This window comes from Camelus dromedarius, chromosome 1, assembly GCF_036321535.1.
Source record: "Camelus dromedarius isolate mCamDro1 chromosome 1, mCamDro1.pat, whole genome shotgun sequence".
Classification (NCBI taxonomy): Eukaryota; Metazoa; Chordata; class Mammalia; order Artiodactyla; family Camelidae; genus Camelus; species Camelus dromedarius.
Window position 1 is genome coordinate 78,696,815 of NC_087436.1, and position 17,823 is coordinate 78,714,637.

The 17,823-nt window shown below is 38.5% G+C and overlaps 1 protein-coding gene across 3 annotated transcripts in view; it reads right to left on the bottom strand.

Moving 5' to 3' along the window:
- Positions 1 to 323: 323 nt before the first annotated feature.
- Positions 324 to 17,823, bottom strand: part of TMEM150C (transmembrane protein 150C) — a 70,584-nt gene continuing 53,084 nt past the window's right edge. For all 3 annotated transcript variants that reach the window (XM_064485804.1, XM_064485802.1, XM_010983497.3), the window contains exons 2-8: positions 16,337 to 16,426; positions 15,052 to 15,105; positions 14,891 to 14,923; positions 14,369 to 14,436; positions 8,177 to 8,304; positions 5,252 to 5,429; positions 324 to 2,559 (exon numbers count right to left, since the gene is read on the bottom strand). In XM_064485804.1, coding sequence (XP_064341874.1) covers positions 2,351 to 2,559; positions 5,252 to 5,429; positions 8,177 to 8,304; positions 14,369 to 14,436; positions 14,891 to 14,923; positions 15,052 to 15,105; positions 16,337 to 16,416 — 750 coding nt within the window. In that variant the 5' untranslated portion in view covers positions 16,417 to 16,426 and the 3' untranslated portion in view covers positions 324 to 2,350. The remainder of the gene's footprint in view (positions 2,560 to 5,251; positions 5,430 to 8,176; positions 8,305 to 14,368; positions 14,437 to 14,890; positions 14,924 to 15,051; positions 15,106 to 16,336; positions 16,427 to 17,823) is intronic.

A 17,823-nucleotide genomic window follows, 5' to 3' on the forward strand; every position in this document is an offset into this window, starting at 1 on the left:
ACAGAAGTGTGGGTAACCTGGGGACCTGATACTTGGGACTGGCATCTGAAGTGAGGGTAGTCTTGTGGGACCGAGCTTTTAAACCTGTGGGGTCTGACAATAACTCTGGGTAGTTAAGTGTCAGAATTGAACTGAACTGTAGGACACCCAGTTGGTGTCCAGAGAATCAGAGAGTTGGCTGTTAGTGTTGGAAAACACCCAAGAAATATGCTACCAACATACTACTAAAGTTTGTTTTCAACATAATGTCTAATTGAGTTTACACATGCTTCCATATGAGGGAAGAAATGTTTGTGTAAGAAGCCAAAAAAATAAAATCACAGTTCTTCATAAAAGAATTTTATTTAGTGGTCAGATCCCAATGAATAATGCCAGTCATTGCTTGATTCTGTTAAAATGTGCTATTAGATTTACTCTTAAGAAAGTGTACAGTGCATCACCAAAAGCTATTTAATTTGGATTGGGTAGAGTAAAAGAAAACTTCATAAATCTGTTCTCTGATAACATTTTTAAAATATAAAAATGGAAAAAAAAACCCAAAAGCAGTATTCAAAAATAATAAATGTCACCTTGGACTATTTACAGTATTAGCCTTTCTAATAGAACACTCCCTGCTTGCTTCTTTTTCTCCCATTTCACTTATCCCTCAGAGGCATTCTCATTCCCCCATCTAACCCTCACTCATGCTTTCTTCCATTCCTGTCTTGCAGGAAATGATTCTATTCTCTCTCACTCATCTCTGAGTCTTTCTCTGATGCTCCTTTCAATTACCAGGAATTCTAGTCAACAGACGTTTGTGGAGCACCTAAGACGTGCCAGGCACTGTGCTAGGAGGTGGCGACAAATACAGAGGTGAAAAGTCATTGGCCCCCTCCCTCCTCAAGAGGCTCAGAGTTTGGGCTGAATTAAAAAACATTGTTTTTATTATATTATATTCCATGAAATCCCAAGCCCCTGTGAAGCCAGTTTGGGGATTTCTTGAAACAAAGTGCATTCATGGAGGGTCTATCACCGTGGCCCACTCTCACACATCCTGAATTTAGAATTCTTATCTTTATGAAGCAAAGCCTCAGAAGCTCAGGCCTATGGCTTGAGTTCTAAACTCTGAGCAGGTGGGAATTGCATGTTGGGTAGCAGGGGACTAGCTGCACCAGTTTGTTTTGGGGGAGGGTAATGTTTTAATTGACTTCTACAAATTCCAAGTATGAAAAGCCCTTAACTGCCCCCCCGCCCAAATACTAAATTTAAGCTATAGATACATATTAAGAAACTGCCCCTTGATTTGGACTTGCAACAAGATGCTCTAAAACTTCTTTTATAAATGTCCAGCAGGAGCTCTTTTGAGTACCTCCACACGTGTTTCTTTGTGCTTTTCTGTGAACATTTTCTTAGCTTCAAACATAAAAGCAGCAAATTAAGCCTGCAAGTGACCTTTTTCTTTTTCCTTTGATCATAGTTGAACCCCAGACAAGATCAGTTCTTGCATTTGTCCTACATCTTCTTTGTCCATGAGGCCTCAAGAGACCCATGGTAGTTACTAAAGGAAAAGAAAAAAAGAAAGCAAACCATGAAATAGAAAAGAAAAACTGAACGTAGGGTACTATAGAAGCAAAAATGAAACCATACTTGCTGCCCCCATCTTGTTCCATGCCTGGCACACCGTGTCCCTGTAAATATTCACATTTGGAAATATTTTCTCAGTTACAGTAAAGTCCAAATCACGGTGGTGGGCTTCCCTCCCATAGCTTGTCAGGAATTCCTTTCACTGAATCTGCTCAGCCAAGCACTGAGCAACGATGAAGGGAGTTTCTGTGGGAAAGGTCTGTCTGTGCTCCCGTAGCATCCAGAGGTTACGCAGGGTCACATCTCTATACGGTGTCCATCTACCTGGATGATACCCTCTCCATTCAAGAGCATTGGTGCCAGAGTCAGAATTTCCTCAAGAGCCGGTTCCAAGCCCTTTGGATCAGAAGGCAATGTTGGGAGTCAGAGTTATTCCCCTGTGACATTCAGCCCGCCCTACTCTGTGGCGGGGGGGTCACGACGTCTGAAATATGTGAAGAGGACAAAAGAGCAGGGGGTGCTGGGAGAGGGAGGGAAAGAGACGTGATCGTGCACAAGCTTCTTGCTCTGTCGTGCAATATATTTTCAGTGTAACAGCGTGTATTTCGACACCTAGGGCTTGTGCTTTTTTGTTAAATGACTCACCCTGAAAAGCTCATTTGGCACCTGTGGCCACGGACGTGTGTGTGTGTGATGTGTCGTGAGGTTATGTGTCAAGTCCGGTGGGTGTGTCCTGGCCCCTCCCCTGCTGCTGCACCCACCGCACCAGCAAGGAACAACTGATAGGTTACACCTGGTCGGTTTGATATTCAGAAGCTTCAGACAGGCTTTCTGAGAAGCTTAGGAAATTCTCCTGGTATTCAGAACAAACGATCTCATAACGATAATGCCGGAACTCCACAGCAAAGGTGCCAAAGTAAGACAGGAAGCACATGACGAGGCCCCACTGGACCCTGGCGGCGTACATGTGGATGCCTTGGGCCATGAGGATGAAGTCTGGGGAGAAGTAGTCAAGGAAGGTACCCGCGTCGGTCACATTAAAACAGGATTCTTTTCTGGACAGAGACAGTTTACAGGAAAAGCCTGGCCGTCCCCATCACTAGCAAGCTAGTTTGACAGACCCTGCTGAACCTACATGAAGAATACAAGGTAACGCTGTTGAGCTCTTGCTTTGTGCCAGACATGCTTCTAAGTGCTTTCAAGGAAACTTAATCCTCACAACATCCTATTCTCATCAGTTCATCTAAAATAGGGAAATGGAGGCCAAATGGGTAACACAGGTATTAACTGGTGGAACTGGGATTCAAACACAAGCACTCTGACTCCCAGGCCATACATTTGACCATTGTCTACAGCTGCCTAATAACTGTGAGATCAGCTAAAGAATTACAATTCCCAAGTAATTAGTTGGCCAGAAAAATAAATAAATAAACTTTATTTAAATACATATGGTCATTATTTACATAAATAAATAATATAAAGTTATTATTTAAATTATAAATAAAGTTATTATTTAAAGAAATAAAGTTATATTAAAAAAGACACTGCAAATGACTACAGAATAATCTGAACGTATACAAATAGCTAACTACCTCCATATAAGCTATGTTTGTCTCTGCGGTGCTACTAATAATGTCTAAGTGGCCCCTCTTCCTCCTTTATCTAGTTCTCACTATTGCCTTTCAGACAATACTGTATAGGCTGGTTTCATTCCTGGTGTAGCATTTAAACTTGCACCCAAATGAAAACAGGCAATTAAAACAACAAAGAAACAGATGAGATGCCTATGGCCAAGTATACATGGAGTGTATATACACACATGTGGGTGTACACCCCCCCCCCCCCCAGTATATATGAAGGTAGAAGCTGGGAAGGGGAAAGGTTCATAACACTCCTTAGTAAAAGGCTAAGAGGCCAAGGACTAAATAAAGTTATTTAGAAAAATCAGAAATGTTCCTTTAGAATTAGTTCTACCTTCAGAACTTAGACTTAAAATCGTGGAAAATTTTTGGAGAGCAAGAAATGACTTCAGCCAAACTTTGCTCTCTTGATTTGGCTTGGATCCATTCACCTAGAAACCAAGAAATGATTGCAAGTCTTCAGAAAAAGCATGGATCAGACTTGTTTGGTATTAGCTCAAAACTCAGAATAACTTAAAATATGGACACATTCTTCTGATTGAAGTTTCAAAATACTGCCAAAGCAATATCAACTTATTTCTTAAGTTTATGGGGAAGGGATACATCTTCAGATCTCACATTGGCAGAGTTCTGACCTATTTACTCATAAAATACTTTTACCAGGTTGCTAGCAATAAACACGTTTTTTGGCTTGAATTTCAAGTCCTTAAATGTTCTTTATCTAATGTGACTGCAGAAGTTCAGAAAACCACTAAAATGATTATGGCAGTTTGTGAGGGCAGAAGAAATAAATGGCTCCAAATACTCCACTAACAAAAGAATGTCTCTGAACACTAAATTTATCTTCGTATTTCAAAGCCACTTTCTCTCAGAAGGGATGGCATACATGGTTAAGAATGCAAGAACTGAGTCTGAGTTTAAAACAAGATCGACACATACCACGTGTGATTTTGGGTACCTCTGTTTTTCACTATTCTTACCTGTTAAGTGAGGATTAAAAGAGTTGACACACTTAAAGTGCTTATTAGAATAATGCCTAGCACATTATAAGTGCTCTATAAATATTGGCTATTACATTGAAGAGCGTAATTGTGTTACCCAGACACAGTCTGCCATCTGGGAACCTTACTTCCTTCTTCTTCTGTTTCCCGAGGACCCAGTGGAGTGAACACTCTGCCGCAAGGAGTGAGTGACTGATCTGATTGGTGGGCTCTGAAGTGGGAGGCTTCCATTGGGCTGTGCCACCCATAGGTGGGGTCACGTGCTCCACCCTGCATGAGCGTCTCTGCGCTCTGGTTAGGGTTAAGTTCACGATCTCTGCGTTTCCCTGATTTCTCTGCTTGTTACTGGGTGGATAAATTGAATTCCAGGCGTGAGCTAGGAGGCCTGTACGATTCTCCTTTCCAACTTTACCGAGAATAAAGGCTCATTTCTTCCCACCTGGCTCCTTGTGTCTGTTCTCCACTGGTTCCGACACCGACGGAAGAAGGGAAATAAATAGTACCTCAAAACCTCAGAAATATTTGTTTAGGACAACAGTACATGGACTGGTAATCTAGTTCTTGAATTTCTTTTCCAGAAAAGGTTACTTGTATTCTTGAAAGATATAAATGATTTGTCCCTTGAAATTCATTTTAGAGTTCATAAATTTTTAAATAACAGTCACAAATGAAATATTTTTTTTAAGATGGAAAGAAAAAGATCACAATTCTCTTTTGGTTATGCATTCTATGTTTTTCACAAAGGGAAACTTACTTACATCATTAGTGGTAAGGAGAATGCCTGACACCATTCCGACTGCTTGAAACAATTTTGAGAAGGCAGATCTTGTTTTATTTTTAGTTCTCCATCTCCTCTTTGGCATGAAAAATAGGTCTGAGAGTTTTCGTTTTTATACCCATTTACTTTTCTTTTTTGTCTAAGATTCTGAGATGAGCTGACAATACAGTCAAACCAACAGAGAATGGTGAGTTACTCATCTTCTATCTAGACAAGTTATCTGTGTTTTAACCTCACTGGCAAGGAACCTATTCACATTCAAAGGATACAGAGGACCACACAGAGAGTGATAGATGCTGAGAGAACAACTCGTGGAATTCCAACTTTCCGTCCTTCATTCTTGATGTTGACTTTGAGTGTCAGTGCAGCCTGGATCCAGCATGTCAAGGTGCCAAATCCAAAAGTCAAGGAAGTTCCCACATTATGGATTTCTTCATCGTTTGTGAGCTAAAGGATGAACAGATAATGACATGTGGAGGCCCATTTCGAAAAGACATACAAGCCAATGGAATATGTGAGGCAGGAAAATTAGGTAAAGGGATGTCTCAATAATGGGATGATAGATTTTAGAAAGAATAGAGCCTCCCATTGGCTCTTTGTGTCTGTTCTTCGTTGGTTTAAACTCTGAGGAGAAGAAGGGAAATAAAGAGTACCTCAAACTTCAAAACATTTGTTTGAAAAAATCATACAGGCAGTGGTAATCTATTCTTTGAATTTGTTTTCCAGAAAAGCTTTGTGGAAAAGTGAAAGAAAAAAGCAGGATAGTTATAACAGAAAAAAGAGAGAGAGAGAGAGAGAAATGTAAAGTTTATATGAACATAAACCCCAAACTGTTTTCCAGAATAATAAATAAGACCAGAATCTGGCTGTGTACTTACTTACTGATTGACGATGGCCAATTCCAAGCAGGTGAAGATTTTATTGGCCTGGGGACCTAATAACAATTGGGCTGTTCTTTACTGCTACAAAACTGCCCAGGCTATGATGTGGCCAATTCACTGCTAATGGCCTTTTTTTGTTTGTTTTCCTAATATTACAAGAAAACTGCACTTAGAAGCTTTTGCCATATCTGGAGACCCATTAAAGGGCAACAGTGTTTGAAGATACCTGGTCAAAGCTTTTATACAGTTAATAGATTAAAGGAGACCCATTTAGATTATTTCAGTTAGGGGTGAGAGATGCAAACTGCCCAAATCATGACCCACTGATTAAAAAAAAAAAAATTGTCACTTAAAACACCTTCAGTAATTACATATACTTTTAACTACACATATACTACCCCCCACATATAGGATACATACAGGAAAATCTACTGTTGAAGAGATGGCTTTAAAAACATGGTGAAAATATATTTTTTGAATTGCCATTGTCTCCAGGTGTTTTATTGTTTGACAATACTGTTAATAATAATTGTATCAAATCAATATTACTTTCCCTTTACAACTGTTTTCTTTGGTTTGGCTATAGAATTTTTTCTTCTTTGGAAGAAGTCACTTTTTTCCCCCTTTACAGTTCAAAACACATATTTTGTAAACATTTTAAATAATGATTCCCTAAATCAAATTATCGAGGAATTTGATTTTCCATGCTGTACACAGTCTATTCATTTATTTTAAAAACAGATAATATAGAAACTGACACACTGTAACTGACTGTACTTCAATTTAAAAAGTTAAAAAACAGTTAAAAATCAGATAATATAGTTACATCAGTCAAACTTTAAAAATTATAAACAGAATAGACTGAAAAGTCTGTCTCCTATCTCATATACTAGCCACCTGGCAACTAGTGTGTTATTTGTTTACTGTGTAATCTGTACCTATTCCAGAAATTGTTCTTCATGGGTAGTGCCAACATTTATGGTTTTGAATATTTGTGGTTCACCCCAACAACCCAATCACTGGGATTCTTCTAGGAACGTTAGAACAAAATGTCTACTCAGTAACGTCCATCCAAGACCCGGATGAAAGAAATGATAGTTATTGAGCATTTTACAACATGCTGGCATCTGCAGCACAGACAGGTAAGTGGAGGAAGAATTCCCATCAAAATCTCAATAAAAAATGCTCTGTGCCCTAATATTTTGGAGCTTAACAGATAAACTCTTAATTATCTCTTGTGATAATTCACTGTCCTAGCCAATATGTCCTAAGAATGCAGCGTTCTCATTATCTAGGTTAATAGGAAATGAGACCTGGAATAGAGAGAGAAATCAGTGGGATTGCCTATCTGTTGAACGACTCATTAAGTAAAAAATACTTGTTGAGTTGCTACGATGTGCCAGTGGATGTCTTGTCTCAGGGAGATGAGTTATCCCAATTTAATAAATTATCAGCACTGAATTAAGGACAAGAGACAGTCTTAGAAAAAAATCCACTACCATATTTTCAGTAAGAACATTATTAAATGCTCACTAGAATGTGAGGGTCTGGAATGCCTACACGATTTGGATTTCACTCAGTAGACAGGGGAGAAGGGTCGGGATAGGTGTTTGAATGCAAGGAGGAAGTTTCTAGCCGCAGTATATAGTGTAGGTTGGAGGATGCTGGGGAGGGAACGGAGGCAGGGAAGTCAGACAGCTGCTGTAACAGTGTAGGGATCTCCATGTTTAGTTTCCGAAGAAATCACTTAGGTCAAGAGTTGGGGGATGGCAATGGCAAGGGAAATTATGCTTCACTGACCATGGGCTTCTAAATTTCTGGGAAGAAGAGTTAGGGTGAATGTTACTTTATCCAGGTCACAAGCATTCTAAAGAAATTCTGAGTTTTCAAACTTGACTCCCACATGAGCTTACTAACCTGAAATGCAAGCTTTCATCCAATAAAGCTGTTCAGTGTATAACTCTAGAAAGGCAATAGTCCTATTAGTTTTCTAGAAAGGTACATTAGGATACAATTTGTTATGAAGAAAGTGTACAGCACTTTGAAAGCCCTTGTAGAAAACATACTGCTATTTTAGTAGCTACGTTTCCCAGTAGCCATGCACCATTTCCAATGCATAGTGAGCACTTGCACACGTAGGCTCAAAGCCCAGACGGGCTGACTGCTGGGGAACCGTGCATATCAGGAAGCACTGTTAGCATTTTTTAAGGTTCATGCAGAATTTTATGGGCCACATAGTGACTATACTTCAATGGCTGTGATAATCATATAGATGAAGTGTGAGATGGAGGTGAAAAAGGCCAAATGAAGTACCTGAAAATTACCAAGTAAGGTCATTCCAAAGGAAGCCAGACAGAGTGCCACCAATCCACTAATATTCAGCCACGGATTTAAAACCTTTGGTTTCAGTTGTATGAAGCGCAGAACAGCTACCACAAGAGCTGGGAATAAAACAAAATGTTAAAATTGAAAAACTGAAATCACACACCCAGTCTAGGAAGTGGAGTTCTAAAGCCACAATATGCCAAATTAAACTTTTTGCCACAGTACATTTAAAAATCTCTGAAATGACAGTCTTTTAAGGAAATTTTCCATGCAATGCTTCTGATTACTGAGATTTTTTTTCTCTAGCTAACCTGAAAAAGCAGAGAGGAATTGAAGCAGCAGTGCTATATGGTATTTGGGTGATGTAAGATGATGGACTGTTAATAGTGCTGTTCTCAGAGTTTCAAAAACAAGGTCAGCATAGGACAGTCTGGCTTAGGAGAACACTGCAGAGGCTTGGCACACAACAAATCAGATGGAGAGATACGGCCCATGGCACGGAATTCACTCATTCAATCAGCCTTTAGTTTAGAACGGGGTTAGAACAGACAGGGCACAAAAACACAGGGAAGAAGACAAGGTTACCACATCTAGGCAAACCTGCTGGTCCCTGTGTCAGGAATCACTCCCGGGGATAGGAAGGAAGATAAAGGCAAGGGTGCAAATCCCTTTATTACTGGTTTACTCCCACTTCTCTCTAGTTCTACCTGGGGGCGTTCATTGTCAAAGGACAAAGATAGTTAATCCAAATTAGGGCAGTTCACAGCAATCAAATTATGGAATCTGTATTTTAACATAGAAGACTTGGGGATTTGGTATGTACTAAAAATCATGCTGCTTATATTAAGAAAGCTCAATTCTTCCAAATGATGTTAATTACTCATTTTAAAAACCACTGTGTGTTTTGAACCCCATTGTCATCAGAGAATCTTAAGAGAGAATGAGGGAAGTTACCTAGATTTCAAATCTGACTTCTATAGTAACCTTGAGGCTGGTTCATACTCAAACCACTAATCTAAGAATCCCCTTTTATTAACTGCTTAGTGCAGGGATATTATCATGTTTATCCAGAAAATCTAGGAGAGGTTAGTCTACAAATGATTTTTGAAAGCACTTGTAATTCATATTAGTTATATCTAATGTAAGGGAATGTACTCACTACTTCGTAAGGCAGCTAATTTTGACATTAAGATTTAGCAGGAAAGACGATTAGGAATTCAAGAATTATCCTATTTATACAGTAATTAAGTAGATAATATTTGCTAAAGGTCTACCTTGGTTACAGGCCATTATTAGTAGCCATTAATAAAAGAAACCCTTCCACAAACTTGCATTTCCCAAGTATACTGAATTTCATAGTTTCATGCTACAAAGTTAAGTTCAGCGAAATGACTTTCAGTTCCAAGTACCTCTGATCAAAAAGTGCTACACCACTTGGTTCATATTTGGATTTTGGAAACAAAATAGAATTAAACCGTAATTTATGAGATCTCAAGTTGGCTGGCTCTGATTTAGCTTTTAGTGGATTTATGTTTAAGCTAATGCCCAAGACTCATCACCAAATTAATAGATTATACTTGAGTTGATAATAGTTTTTCAACCTAATGGTTTGAGGGATCTGGTGAGAAGTTATAACATATCAGAAGTCTATTCACGGTGACAGTAACTATCCAAGAGGATGAAAAAAATAAGCACAATTTCTATTACTTTTTGGGCTGGGAACAGGAGGGAGAAATGGGGAGAGGAGAAATTCAACACAAGTGCCCTGACACAAAGTGATCTTCAGATAAGGAAGCCATTAGTTTTAGACCAGACACCTCCACACCGGGCACCAGGGAGACAGCTGCTAATGAATTGTGTGTGTATATTGGTCAGGGCATAATGACAAAATACCTAAGCCACACAGTTAATTTCTTTTAAAAATGACAAGGGAAAAGTGTGGGTCTGGGAACTATTTGGTTGTCATTCAGTTTGGAGGGATAGGATCATGCTGGAACTTTGGTCTAAGCCCTAAACCACTGCTGAAGTAGACACTGAAATGGCTCTTCATGTTAACCATCAGGTAGTTGTGCCACTACCTCCAAAGGGAGACAGTCAATGCTGTTCTCTGGGTTACTCGTTTCTCACGGATAAACTCTGCACATGCATCATTCTCCTGGCTCCAGCATTGCTAGCCTTCTCACTTGTAATATGGATGAGAAATCATTTTATCCAGAACAGATGATGATATGATCCAGCAATCCCACCCCTGGGCATATATCCAGAGGAAGCTCTAATTCAAAAAGATACATGCACCCCAGTGTTCACAGCAGCACTATGTACAATAGCCAAGATACGGAAGCAACCTAAATGTCCATCGACAGATGACTGGATAAAGAAGATGTGGTATATTTATACAATGGAATACTATTCAGCCATAAAGAAGAATAAACTAATGCCATTTGCAGCAACATGGATGGGCCTGAAGATCGTCATTCTAAGTGAAGTAAGCCAGAAAGAAAAAAATACCATATGATATCACTTACTGTGGAACCTAAAAAAAGACCCAAATGACCTTACTTACAAAACAGAAACAGACTCATAAACAAAGAAAAGAAACTTATGGTTACCATGAGAGAAAGGAGATGGGAAGGGATAAATTGGGAATTTGAGATTTGTAGATATTAACAACGACATATAAAACAGATAAACAACAAGTTTATACTGTATAGCACAGGGAACTTTATTCAATATCTTGTAGTAACCTATAATGAAAAAGAATAAGAAAAGGAATATGTGTATGTACATATATATCTGAAACATCATGGTGTACACCAGAAATTGGCACAGAGTTGTAAACTGAATATACTTCGATCAAAAAAAAAACCAGATGATGAAATTAAGAGAGAAACAGTAATCTTGAAGACAAGAATTAACCCAACAGGCCTAACTTCCAGAACTGCATTACAAACACCACACTTTGCCCTTTTAACCTATTAACTCCATTATTAATCAGCTCAGACTAGGCCTACTTTCCTTTTTAAATAGATTCTAGGTGAAATTTTAGTGTTGTGGAAATAATTAAGGTTTTGGTCCATTAACAGTTTTATTAACAGGTTTAAATGGAGGCAGATTCAGACTGTTATGAAGGATATTTTCAACCAAGTAGTGACTTAATTATACCTTCTTGAAAAAGTCTTCTGAGCTGTAGAGCAATTTCAAAGCCATCTTAGTATATGTGAACCAATTTTTATCACATTAACATTCTGTGCAATAGATATATAAATTTTTGTTTCATTAAGATTTTTGATTTTACTTACAGTAGAAGAAAAAAAATTAGAGCCTACCCTTCTATTGTCTTTGGCATTTAGAACAGTCCTTTGCTGTACAAGTGTCCCATATTTAATTTATTTGTCTGTTAAAAAATACAAATATTAAGAGTAATTGCTTATTTTCTTTGATAAATTTTTTATTTTGAGGCTGATTGGGATTTTAAAGTTCAAACTCAAAACAGCAGCTCTTCATTGCAGTCCTAGACTGGCGCCTGACCAAATTCTTTTTCATTTTGTTTAGTTCTACTGTTTATGCATCAATATTTCCTATTTATGACTGCAGTAGAACATGGCAATCAATGTGTTTTGACTGAAGGCGGGAGAGTGGCTGGTACTAGGTGACCAGAGTCATTCAGCTATTAGCTTCATCCTTACAACTTCTCCAGGGCAGCAAATAATATTCCTTTTAGGAAATTTGTCTTAGGTCTTCCCCTAACCCCATCCCCACCTCCCCAGGAGAAATAAAAGTGTGGATTCAGGACAAACAGCATAACTAATTCTGTAAAGGAAATAACGGAGCATGTGATCTTTGATTAGTCCATCAAAAAGATAAAAGATCTTTGCTAACTCATCTTAATAAATGCTACACCTACTCCTCTGTAGAGTGCAAATTATAATCTATACGCCTGCCAACAAGCCGTGACTTATAGGCAGTCCAGGCTGTGTCCTATAGTCGGTCATGTCATCTAAAGTAACAGCCTGAGGTCTGAGAGGGACAAACCGGGGGAGACAAAAGCATCCACAGTTTAGAGCACGAATCATTAGTAAACTGATTCTTTTTCACTCCCAGAGTCGATAAATAAATAACTGTTGGTTTACTTCCACTGAACACTAATGTTAATCAGTTTTGTGTCTACCAGATGGCACTAAAAATGATGATTGATAATAAATGATAAACACTGCATACTGCAATACCTTAGAGCAAAAGCTAGTAAAAATTTAATTGCTTCTTGGTGGAGCAGGGGAGGACTGGAGAATAAGATGATGACGAATGTCATCTGGAAGAGGGGAACTTGTTCTCATTACTGTGTTTTTGGAAATGCTTTTATAATTAGTTAATCATAAGCTTATGATTTATGGATAAATTTGTGAGCTGGGTAAACTGGCATTTTTTAGGTTTTACACTAAGGACTACTGGAACGTATCAGTTTATCTTAAGAATATAAAGGAAACAAATGTGGCTTCCAATATGTTCATTGGCTTCTTTACAACCCAGTGGAGGACAGACAGCCTGTGAACAGCTTTTTCATAAGGGCAGTCTCCTGTGTATCATGATTAAAGATGTAGCTTTTGCAAAGCACTTAGCTTTGTGCCTGGAATATTAAGTGACTGTCATTAATTATTGTTATTATTGTGCTGCGAGGATGACCCTATGAGTAGGTACCAACCTGCAGGCATACGTGGTGTGACTGCAGAGGGGCTGGGAAGGGTCCCTGACCCTGCAAGTCCAGATTCACTCTTGGGGCTTTGTGTTCTATCAAATGCAAATAGCTCCTTGGATGCCACTTATGCCTTAGTATGAATAAGTTTATTAGATCTTTTCAAAAGAGTGGTGTCAAGAGTAGGAAAAAAGTGAGTACAGAGCTCCCGGCAGCCCCAAGGCTGAAGGCAGTGAGGGCAAACCCAACTGACCAGCACTTCCCCTGGTGCCTCCCAGGGAACGTGTTTCTCGCATGCTGAGCTTTCTGAACCAAGTCAGATTCTGCCTGTGTAGCAAGTTGGACCAATCATCTCCCTTGATTTTCCAAGGAATTCTATAGGTCTTCCCTTTTCCTATAGCAAACATTAAGAAGGAACATATAAGAGTGAGTAGAAATTTGGGCGGGGTAGTTATAAATAGATAAAATAACAGGCCACCTCTTTGGGGGACAGGTGCCACCAAAGCCAAATACTCCCTTGGAAATAACATCATCATTATCTTAAAAAAATTTTTTTTATTGAAGTATAGTCAGTTTACTTTTTAAAAAATTTTTTTAATTTATTTTTTTATTTTTATTTTTATTTATTTATTTTTTAAATCATTATCTCTTACTTGGAGTGAAAGTCTCACTATCCAAAAGAAATTTTCCGGAAAACTACTGTCGAAAAATTCAGTTGTCGCTGACCCAACTCCACACATGCCAGTGATGATAGTAGCTGGTTGACCCTTTGAAAGACACCAAGGAGTCCTGGCCTGGAGGAAATGGGCTATAAGGCCAATTTGGAGAAGGACAGAGAGCATGGCTGGTTCCCCCATGCCTGGAGGGAAGCACTCACAGAGCAAAGGGGACAGGATATTAAGTGAGATTTCCCTTGGTCCCTAAAGGGAAAGTGGGGAAGTAGGGCTGGACATGAGTCCAAAGGTTTCCTTCTCTTTTTTTTTAACCTACGTTTCCATTTGCCAGCTTGATATGTGTATAGGCACAGAGGAGAGCATCATCCAAAAGTGAATTCTGACCTTAAGATCTAAACACAAAATCTACACAGATCGATATTTAACACAGAGCCTGTGCATTTTTTCATCCTTGCCAGCGAAGGAATAAATAAGGCATTCTTTTTAAGGCAAACATATTGCACAATGTTACATTCTCATGCAGGATTTTATGGGACATAAAATATATTATTTCATGCAGCAAATGAAATAAAGTCAAGAATACGCTGAAATGATTAAAGATGGTAAAGAGAAAAGAAAATGTAAGGTAAGCAGGTGAATGTAAAAGGATGTATGAGAAAAAAGACTCTCGAAACAAAAAACCCACTTCAGCATACTGACATGATGTGATACGAAATTATCAAGTAAGCCCACCACACTTTTGATATGCGTTTAGGAGAATTTAAAACAAAAAGAACTATACCAAAGCACATAAAGCATTCTTCAAGCTCTTCTTACCTAGGAATGCTGCCATGTTCATAACTTGACTAAACACACAGCTTGCAGGAGGTTCATCACCTGCAATACTTGCAAAATAAGAAGTGTTTTACTATTATGATAGTAAAATCGATAACCCTCTGCAATGGACTGAATGTTGGTGTCCCCTTAAAATTCATATGTTGAAATCCCAACCCCCAATGTGATGGCATTGGGAGGTGGGGTCTTTAAGAGGTGATGGGGTCATGAGGGTGGAGCCCCATGAATGGAGTTACTGCCCTTATAAAAGGGACCCCAGAGGCCTCTCTTGTCCTCTTTCTACTATGTGAGGACACAATGAGAAGATGGCAGTCTAGAACCCAGAAGAGAGAACAGACCATCCTGGTACCCCAATCTTGGACTTCCAGCCTCCAGATGTGAGAAATAAACTTCTGATGTTTATAAGCCACCCCGTCTATGCTACTTTGTCACAGTGGCCAGAACTAAGACACCCTCCTAACTTTTCCTGTGAGCCAACAGATCGGAAGACAATTATCAAGTTACCTTATATATGGCGCATGCTTCACACCAGGTTTCCTGGATAATAAAAAAACCCAGAAGCTCAGGTTAAAGTATGGTCACTTGTGCATAGTTTAACTTCACCAGTGGCAAAGTTTTTGTTAAATCTACTGATGATCAAAGAATTACCCAGAGATAAACTTTACCTTTCAGCTGAATTTAATGGGAAAATTTTGTCATCTTCCACAGCTATAAAGTATCTATGAAGAAAAAAATAAAAATTTATAAAACAAAAAATTTTTTTAAAAACCAGAAATCATTTGTTTCCCAGTTTTATTGGACTAACCACATTAAATAATATTCATTTTTTTCTAATTGGGAAAACGTTGTTTTACTACAATGCTTTACCTATAGATCACCTAGTTCTCTGAAGCTCAAATGCCATTATTAATAGTGTTTCTTTAATTTTCAAAACACTCCCCAAATTAATGGCAACCACTATAATCTGGCAACTGGAAAACAAAGAAATAAGACTGTACAGCTTTGGGCAAACTAAAATTAAGATTCAAAGTTTCTAATTTCTCAGGAATATGAGTCCATATTTCTTAATAAACTGCAAGGAACTAAAATAATTTTCTAGAACTAAATAGGACTTGAAATAAGCAATTGTGGGACTTCTAATGTAATAATACCCATTTTATAAATGTACCAGACCCAGTCACACACATCAAAAAAACTCAACTATGAACTGGACTGTGAATGGAATCTTTAGCATGTTGGTGTCAAATCAGCAATTCTTGCAAGTAATGAGTCCATATCACCAGTATTCTTCACTATCTGCTTTGCATAATTTATTCTCACTCTTGCTATTTACTTTGGGTAATAGAAAAGGGAAGAGAAACGGGAACTTTAGCAAGATTGAATTAGTAAACATTATTTTAAAGTATTTACAAATACATTCTTATGAATATGACATACACAGTCGTCCCTCTGTGTCTGCAGGGGGTTGGTTCCAAGATCAGTTGTGGTTACCAGATTCTGTGGATACTCAAGTCCCACGTCAACCCTCATCATCTAAGTTTTACGCATCCTCCAATTCAGCCAACTGTGGACCATGTAGTACTGTGGTATTTATTGAAACAAAAATCCACGTAAAGTGGACCCTCACAGTACAAACCCATGTTGTTCAGGGGTCAACTGTAACCTATGCACATTCTCCTGTATACTTTCATCTCTACTTGTAATATCTAATACAATGTAAATAGTTGTAAATACAACATAAATACTACGTAAATAGTTGCCGGTGCCCAGCAAATTCAAGTTTTGCTTTTTGGAACTTTCTGGAATTTTTTTCCCCAAATATTTTTGATCTGCCGTTGGTTGACTCTGAGACTGTGGAATCTTCAAAAGGGCCAATGGTACTATCAAAACTTTATAATCTCATCCACACTGCATCTGGGTCCTCAAATAATTAAATAAGAGAATACTCACACTATCCACAGTCCAGCTGAAGTAAACACGGTAAATACAAGAGGTAAAAACATCCATACGCTGCATTTCTTCCCATCCATGCCTATATTCCTGAAATCAAATGAATAGGTGTTAATAAAGCAAAAATTTACCTCACTCTTTCAAGATGGAAAGGAAGTTTACTTTGACCAAAAAAAAAAAAAAAAAGGTGTATTTTATGAAACCATGATTCAAATCACTACCATTACTGCCACCTACAGGCGGGCAATCCCTTCAGCAAGTAACACGGAAGACTGTTTTGTAGCATTAGTTTAAATATTCCAGAGTCTTAGTTGAGAGCTGACAGAAAATTTCTCCTAAAGATGTGTATCCTTAAACAATCGTCACTATATTTAAGAAAAGATAAAAGAGTTTGGGTTTGGACGTCCAGGAGAAAAGCTAGGTACCAAAGGCACAGTCCAACCTGCTTTTAGTGCTTCATTAACATTTACAGATTTCCGGCTCTATGGGTCTGACGTGTGTACACGTGTCTACAGTGTGGGAGATAAGAGTGTGAGAAATAAATGGTTACTAAACAAATCATCAGCACAGGAAGAAATGACAAATGCTTTGCAAATCTGAACTCTTCTCATGACATGTTACTGAGCAGCTATCTGAGAAGACACGCTCTGGAAACAACGTATGTTGTACAACTTTAAATCCTTGCCAACCAACACAATGGAAAAGAATACGGATGTCAGGCATCTTGGACATTCTATTTTAAAGTAAAAATATGTGAATTAAAAATTGTCCACAAAAATGAAGTGAAAACCAGAAGCTTCAGAACTGTCTGTGAAAAATCCTTGGTACAGAACAGAAAGAAGTAACTAATTATTGCTTTAAAGCCACCAGACAAAATCTATTTGTGATGGTGGATGCCAGCAATCCTTAGGGCAAAAAAAGCCTGTTCCAAGAAAATAAAGTACCCTAGTGACCTCCACAGGTGCCTTGATAAACAGAAGGATAATGTGATTAAATGGCACCTCTAAGGAAATATCACTGCTCATTATTTTGGGTTCTACAACTATGAAAAGTCGCTTACTGGGTTGGAACCTGCGCTCCCACATTTCTGAGCACCTCCACGATATCAGCTTCCGTGTGCTGAGACTCCCTGACCCTTCGGAGTGTTGAGAACAGAGAGAGAACACAGCCTTTCCTTCTAGGCAGGTAATCTGGGAGGGCTCAGGAAGGTTGTAGTTCCCAGAACTGACCTACCTGAATAGGTAGATCTTTCAGACCAGGGGACAGACAACTGGACCTAATAGCATGTCTCTGAACAGTAATGCTGTAGACTAAACACCTATCTGGGTAGGAGTGTTAAATAAATTATAGAATCTATGAGTTGAAAGACATTGGAACCAATTTTAATCAACTTAATCCAATCCAATCCAATTCACAAGTATGGACAACCTACTTGTACCAGGTACTATACTGGGTGGTGAAAATACTGAGATCTAATGAATACAACT